The 8,819-nt window shown below is 29.1% G+C and overlaps 1 protein-coding gene across 1 annotated transcript; it reads left to right on the top strand.

The window, feature by feature from the left end:
* Positions 1-4,946: 4,946 nt before the first annotated feature.
* Positions 4,947-6,488, top strand: LOC120068275 (actin-depolymerizing factor 7). The gene is made up of 2 exons (XM_039019993.2): positions 4,947-5,200; positions 6,338-6,488. Exons 1-2 carry the CDS (start codon positions 4,959-4,961, stop codon positions 6,486-6,488), a joined length of 393 nt encoding a protein of 130 aa, XP_038875921.1. The 5' UTR covers positions 4,947-4,958.
* Positions 6,489-8,819: the final 2,331 nt, after the last annotated feature.

Below are 8,819 nucleotides of genomic sequence, written 5' to 3'. Positions count from 1 at the left end.
GGTAACACTATTGGATGTGACCCACTCTGTAGTTGTTACAAGGAGTTGTAAACTACTACAAATGATGTGATCCTAATTCGTACATATTATGACATGAGGAGTGGGGGCTGCAATGGGTTTGCACAATATCGAACCACGAAATTAGTCACTTTTACTTTATAACGTTGTTTACTGTTTAAGAATGACTATTTCAAAGTGATGACCTAGGTAACTTGAACTTAATCCTGAGCTAACTATGAACTCCTGTTTATTCGAGATTATCCTTAGATTTGTATAGGTGAGGGTTGGCTCAACAACACCGGCTCAATAAACCTCCATTTTATGGATAAGACTAGGTAGATAGTTGGGGTCATAGGGTGCAAGATGAAATTCACTCCTACCCACTTTTAGGGATAGTAGAGAGGTTGTTCCCTTAAGTGCTGACTCTAGGTTTTGAACAAGGGGCCCACCCTCTCATTGGCCTGAGATGGACTCGGTTTATTGATCGGACCATAAATCAATTGTTCATTAGAGGATCAGTGGGACTTAAGGAACAAGAGGTAATCTCGAGTGTAAAACAGACATTTGATCCAGCCGTTATTACGAACAACCTGTGAAAGGTTAACTTACTAATCATGGTTATATCGAGTGGACATAATATATCTACAGTGAGGGGAGTGCAATTATAGGCTTTAGTGGAGTGACCTATTAGTTAACGAATTAGGGTTAATTTGGTGTAATGAGTTTAGTCAATTAATCTCGGATCGTTGGAGCCCATGATCTGTAGGACCACGAGGTCCCCCTACTAGCTCGTAAATGGATTAGCTTTAGAGTATCGTGATAAGTTAATTTAAAACGTTCAAATTAGAATTAAGGGAGTTAGTAATTATATGAGATATAATTATACGTTTAATTTTAGAATTAAACGGAATTGGAGGATTAATTAATATTTAAATATGATTTAAATATTAAATTCATGAAGGTGGAATTTGTGTAAAATTAATTTAATATTTGATATTAAATTGATTAGAATTAATTAAATTGTTTAATTAATTAATTATTAATTTTATTTAGAAAATTAATTTGTGAAATTATTTTGTTATAAAATTAATAAAATTTTCAATTTTCAAATTAAAATGGATTTTGAAAATCAATTTGATATTTGAAAAATTTGGAAAACACAAATTTGAGAAGGGATTTCTCCACTATCATGAAGTTGCTCTCTCAAAACCCACTTGACTCAAGCTTCAATATTCCAAGCATGAGCTGCATCTCATGCAACCATCTTCTTTGCATGAGAGCCATGCAATAAATAGAGAAGATTGGAGTAGAATTGAGGCATGCATCAATAGAGTTTTTGCTAAAAAATTCGAGTTGAAGAAGTTATTCTTCAAGTGGGTTGTTGTAGTGAGTTGTTCTCCAAATTCCCTTCATTCAAGTTTATTTTGAGTCCCACAACTCAATCTAAAGCTCCAAGAGAATAGTGGCGAAGATCTTGAGGTGGTTCACAACGAGATTTAGAGAAGATTTGCAGTTGATTTCAAGATTAAAGAAGTTCTACAAAGATGTTGCTTGAAACCATCTTATTATTGTATGAGCATGCTTTATTTATAGCCAAAATTAATAAATTAGAATGCTCATTGATCTTTATTACTTCGCTGCATGCTGATATATTCCTAAATCTGGTGTTGCAACGTTGCAAAACTACTCATGGCATTACAACGCTACCACAATGCAATGCTAGGGTTGCGTTGCACGCGATTCAGTGGCGGTCCAGGGTGGTTTGGTTCGGTTCGGTCGGTTCAAAGTGGTTTGGTCCGGTTTAGCACGAATTGGCTCGGTTCGTGATTTTAGGGTCCAGTTCGATGTGGTTCGAGTCGATTCTAGTTGGTCTGGTCCAATTCTAGAGCGGCAGAAGCTTATTTTAGTATAAAATTAGCATAATTATTGTAATTTATTGCTTTATTTTATTCTATGGGCCAAAATTACCGGTTCATTTTCTATTTAAATGCTTTATGGGTGTCATTTAAATAAATCCACCATAGGTTAAGTATAATCATGTATTTTTAATATGTTATAAGTATTATAATCTATGGTTTTAATAGATGATGTGGATATGACTTCATGAGTTATTTAATATATTATGATATGTTAAATATATGAAATTGGAAAAGCATGATGAATGACATTATTTAGGTAAATATAAAGAGTTATATTTATAATTATCTCGTATATGCTTGGTAGTTTTTCATGAATTGTTTAATATAAGTGTTATATTATTAAAATTGAAAATCAATTTGCATTGAGCATGACCATCCAGTGTTTTCTTATTCTTGAGAAAAGAAAGAAAAACCGTTAGGTGATATTTCCATATCTCAAAAGAGAGAAAACCACAATTCTCTATAACCTCAATTCCCTACAAAAATAGGGAGGTTTCCAAGTGGTGGTGCCCAATTCTAATTCAACAGAGAAATTCTACAGAATAGTCAAAAGGTTTGCAAGGTAGGTTTCTTTCCCGGTATAATTAGTCTTTTTGGGAATTGCATCCTTAATCGATATTACCTTTTATTCCAATGCCAATTTGGGAAAAAAAAAAAAGAAATAATTATGTGTTTTCGCTTCCGCTGTGTCTTAGGGTTTTCATCCTTCAGAACATACATTATATCTTGTTTGAAGATTAGTTTACATTAACTTATTTTCTTCCTTATACATCTAATTATGACCTAGTGGTTGTGAAGATGCAGATTATTTGTCTAACCCACAAGAGCTAGACCTTAACCAAGTCACTTAGTACATGGAGAAGAATTCTAATATTATGTCAGTCCATGAAGCAAATTATAACAATTACTGAAATTTTGACAATTCATGAGGCTAGCCAAGAATGTTATTTTATGAAGATAACACCACAAATGAACTTCTACATTCATGACCTTGAAGAAAATGGTGACATATAATCCAACAAATTTCTTGAAAAGACGACTTGGCAGACTTATTATGAAGATGTAATCCACAACAACATTTAAGAAGTTAGTTCACAACATTTGAATGCAATAACTATGAGATATCAAATGATGTTTCCATGAGGGGGACTGAACTTATTGCACTTTTTTCCCTCGACTATGGTTTTTTCCAATGGGTTTTCCTAGCAAAGTTCTTAATGAGGCAGCCATTGATATATATAAAATAATGTATTTTTTTCACTAGAATTTTCTTTCATGTGTTTTTTCCTAGTAAGGTTCTAACGAGACATTTATTTTATATAATATGGATATCTAAAGGGAGTATTATAAATGTAATATTTAGTGTAAATATCCATAACTTACATGGGTTTACAAAATTCTATAACCTCTTATTGAATTTCATCTTGTAACAAACACCTTCTCATGTCCAATAAATAGTGATGTACTATACCTTTCTAATATACACCAAGAATTGAGTTCAATTGTTCTCTCTACTTGCTTCTTTTTGTTCTTGTTTTGTTATTAGATTATTCTTATTTTACAACAATACCTAGTATATTTATAATTAATTTCATTTATATGTATGTATGAGTCAACTTATTTACAAATATAACAAAATGTTACTGTCTATCAGTGATAGACACCAATAGACTACTATCACTATTAGACACTAATAAATGTTACAGACATAGATAGATGTCTATTGATGTTTAATCACTGATAAATAGTGAGATTTTACTATATTTGAAAATAATTCGAGCAATTTTTCTATTTAAAAATAATTATCTATGTATGTATGTGGATATATATATATATATATATAAAGACAAAAAAAAAAAACCATGTGCAACTCATGTGTGAAAAATCTAATAATAATGAATGGAGTCATTTTTCTTTTCTTTTTTTAATGGATAAAAAAGGAGGGACACATGGCAATTAGAAAATAAATTTTGGGTTTGATGAGTGAAAATAGGATAACTTGAAATTGATGATGGAAAGATCAAAGCTTAATGTGGTAAATGTATTATTATTAGTGAGATAAATTTGTGGAAATGGATTAGATCAGCCATTTTAGACAATTCTCAACCTTTATTTCCTTCCTTAAACTTCTCTTTCTTCTCACCTCTCATTTCATTCCAAAAATTAAGGATCTCTCTTCTCCATTATTTTTCTCCCCTATTTCTCTCTTTCTTCTTCCCTTTCCCTTTCCCATACTACACCCTTTCTTTCTCCTTACACCTCAAGAAAACATGGTATGTTGTTTCTCTCTTTTCTTCCTACAATTTGTTCAAACATTACAAAGAGAATCATAACTATTTTGATTAGTTTTAGTTTTACGCTTTAGAAGATCATCTTCTGTAGTTTCTTCATGATTTCATTGTCGTGTTTTTTTTTACCTAATAGTGAAATGATTATCAAACGTCTTATTATCTATATTCCATTTATTTATGTAGTTTAAAATTTAATAATTAATCCAAAATATTATATTATGCATTTTTTTTCTTGGTATGAATTTGAAGCCATAAACTAGATATTCTCGTGTGTAATTAACTTAGGCTACATTTACTAATTTGTAATTGTCACAATTGTAATAGATTTACATTCATGTATCAATTATGATGGGTCTCAATTACAAAGAGAATGAGATTCTTTGATTGTGTTTTCTATCCATCGAAGCAATCATAATGAAAAATTCATTTGTGTTGCTTAAATCTATAGGAAAACCTAATGAAAAGGGTACATGATGAAAAAAGTAAGGGTCCCATATAATAAACAAATATAATTGGATTGATAATCCTCTCACCTACAATAGGTTTACGTTTGTTGATTCCAAATTTATAGTGGGGTTCACATTTCTTTACAATTATAAAACACTGGTAAACAATGACAAAAATAATGAAATGAGACCCACTTTTTATGTTACCATTAATAGATTACGTTTATTGGGAAGTAAACATGACTTTAATATTTTTTATTTTGTTTAATTAACAACAATTATAGGCGAACGCAGCGTCTGGAATGGCTGTGAGAGATGAATGTAAATTGAAGTTTTTGGAGCTAAAAGCGAAAAGAAACTATAGATTCATCATTTTCAAGATTGAACAACAAGAAGTGGTGGTAGAGAAATTGGGAAAACCTGATGAAACGTATGAGGATTTCACTGGTTCTCTCCCTGCAGATGAGTGTCGCTATGCTGTCTTTGATTTTGATTTCATTACTGATGAGAATTGCCAGAAGAGCAAGATTTTCTTCATTGCATGGTACGTTAATTACTCACTCTTTCAATCCAATTCGAGCATACCTCACTGACATAAGGCATCAAAATTATCATTCCATAAAAGTTGATGGTTCGATTCCCTACACCCTACAACATTTGAGTTCAACGACAATTTCGTAAACAGGGAATTTGAACCAACTTTAACTTTCTGGTCGAATGTATATGCCTAAACCAGTTGAGTCATGCTTAAATTGGTCACAAATATCATTTAGCATAGAAATTGATTGATTATATTCACTAATATATATACGTGCATTTGAATATTTTTATATGGTTGTTTTATAATATATGTTTTAGACATTATCAATCGAGCATAGTTGAATGAACAAGACATCAAAATTACTAGTTCAAAGGTCGTCAGTTGTTTAATCCTCCACACCTTAACATTTGAGTTCATTAAATGTTTGGGGTAGGATGATTCAAACCAACTTTGACATTTTTTTTTCCCGAGGGTATATGTCTAACCAATTAAACTATGCTCAGATTGATCACAAATCATTTAACTTAAAATTTTAATTAACCATATTTATCAATATATGTGAATTTGAATCTTTTTCCATAGTTTCTTACTCGTTTTATACATTACTACAACAAAGGTCACTGGTTCAATCCTCTACACTCTACAGCATTTGAGTTCAATAACAATTTGGGATAGGGACTTTAAAACTAGCTCACACTTTTTAGCCAATGGTATATGTCTAAACCAACCAAGTTACACTCAGATTGACCACCAATCGTTTAACCTAAAAATTGATTAGATATATATATTCCGTAACATATCTGTCATTCAAATTTTTTTCGATAGTTGTTTTCTTACTCATTTTAGAAATTGTTAATCGGAGCACAACTCATTGATTGATCCTTCATGCTCTTCAACATTTGAGTTCAACAAAAATTTGGGGTAGAAGGATTCAGACCAACTCTGATATTTTTTTCATCAAGGGTACATGTTTATACCAGTTGAGCTACACTCAAATTAACCACAAATCGTTTAACCTAGAAATTGATTAGTTGTATATTCATTAACATATTTGTAATGTGATCCTTTTTCGAGAGTTGTTTTGTTACTAGTTTTATTTTGATAACATTTGTATCTAAATGATGGTATGTTGAGAAATAGGTCACCAGACATATCAAAGGTGAGAAGTAAAATGGTGTATGCAAGCTCCAAGGATAGATTCAAAAGGGAACTAGATGGAATTCAATTTGAGTTGCAAGCAACGGATCCAAGTGAGATGAGCTTTGACATTGTCAAGGCACGTGCATTTTAGATGCCACAAAATAAAAACACAAAACCCCTGTCCCTTCTTTGTTTTCCTTTAAATTAATGTGTTTTGTTCCTCTATATATCTCAACAAAACTACATATTTTATAGAGAAGCTTTTGTAATTTTTTTTTAATCTATTTTACTTTATATACCTTTTACTTTTTTTTTTTTTTCTTTTTTCATTTTACTCAAATGTGTACGTGTAGCATTTCACATTTCAATGTATTGGGAAGTATTTAATTAATTATATTCATGATTTTGTACTTTGTAGTGTTTATTTCTATACAAAACTTTCGATGTGACACAAATTCATATACGATTAAATTAAACTCTAGTTAGAATTATAGATCTAGACGTTTGACATTCTTTAAATCTCCGATTCTATATATTATTGATCAACTCAAAAAATAATAATTTAGTTTGTAAACTTTTAGATTTTCAGTTATATATTGTCCCTTAACTTTAAAATTATTAGGTATCCTAATTTTCAATTTTGTGTTCTATACATCTTTGGAATATCCAAATTTTTAAAATTTAAATGTTTTATATATATTAGGCATAAATTTTAATTTTTTGTTTAATATATGTCCTTAACCAATTTTGGCATTTTCTTTATATTACTTATCTAATTAGATATATAATTATAAGTTTAAGGTTAAATTATACACAATTAAATTTTATATATGTTTAATAGAATTATCAATTTTTATTTTGAGTATGTTTAGTGATCCTATTGGATACAAATATTAAGGTTCGAGTACTTAGTAGACATAAATTGAAAGTTTGGAGACTTGTTAGATTCATTTTAATGTTCAATTATCTTGAGACACAATTTTTAAAATTTAGAATTAAATTTATTATTTTACTTTCATATAATTATCAATAGATCCATAACTTGATGTTAGGGAGGCTTATAAAAACAATTTTCAATGAATTGGTACATAGTTATATTAATTAATTTATATATCAATTTGATATTATTTTGTATCAGTAACTTTCACCATGACCTTTAAATTTCATTCAATTGCACTTTTAGACTTTTATAAAGTGTTGTAATCCTTTAATTTTAAACTTGAAAAGATGTTGCAATTTTTCAATTTTTACACTCCGATAACTTCTGTGAAAATTTTGTTTTAACAAAAGTATTTACATTACTTTCTAATTAAAATTGATAAAATGTCAAAGAAAAATGACTTTAGAGTAAAATTTATGTTAAAATTTTTTATTTTGAACAAGTTATATTCAATGACTCATTTGTACACTCATCAAGCTCTCATTTGTGCGAAAAATTGAATTGATTGAAATTAATGAATTTACGAAGATATTTACTTGTTTTTTATTTATTAAAATTAGTTAGTGAATAAACAAAAATTTAATAGGAGTAGAAAATGCAATATTTAACTAAACCTACCGTTCAATATGATGAAATACAAAAATGTTAGTAAAACTTGATGCAAAGTAACAAGTTTAGGGGTGAAATTTCATTGAAGTTTTATTAATTTTATTTATAAATACTCTATTAATGATTTTACAAGACATAAAATTCGAAATGAAAAGAAAATATATTACATATAACCTAGAAGACAAAATATTTAAAATTAATTACATTAAACCAACAAAAAAAGAATTGATATATTTTTAAAAATATCTAAAAAACGATTCTTCAAAACAAAAAATTTATTTTAAAAAATAAAAAACGAATTTGTTACAAATATTTGAATTATATATATAGATGTCCAAATATATAGATTATTACAAATCCCAAAATATTTTTCCATTATCTTATCTCTATATTTGTCTTTTCATATTTTGTAAACTCTATAAATAGTGGTCATTGAGATCTTCGAGATATACAATTGAATACAAAATACATTCATTCTCTACTCTCTCTTCTCCATCTACTTTGTTTTATAATATGTTATCAATACAAGTATCTACCACTTTGAGGATTTTGTAGAATTCGGAATTGATTCAATGGAACACAAAGAAATGTAAAGACTTTTCAGAATTATCTATATATTTTCGAGGTATACTCGGAACTAAAGTTTAAGGAATGTGAGTATTTTAATTTTTATCATATATGTGGAAACTCCTGAAGAGATTTTGAGATAAAAGTTTAGGAAAACAAAGTTTTGTCTTAGCTTGCAAATAAAAACATAAAGCCAATAGAATTATATCAATTTATATAAAAAAGATGTTATATGAACTAGGTACATCGTTGACCACTTCTTTGGTATGGTACATCACTTCATATGAAAAAGATATATCATTCAATCTCCAAAAGATAATGAAGAAATTTAGGTCCTGAAGAGAGATGGGTGCACTTATATCTTTT

The sequence above is a fragment of the Benincasa hispida genome, chromosome 12, assembly GCF_027475165.1.
Source record: "Benincasa hispida cultivar pf3 chromosome 12, pf3_genome.v1.1, whole genome shotgun sequence".
Lineage (NCBI taxonomy): Eukaryota > Viridiplantae > Streptophyta > Magnoliopsida > Cucurbitales > Cucurbitaceae > Benincasa > Benincasa hispida.
This window is presented reverse-complemented; position numbering and strand designations above follow the sequence as displayed.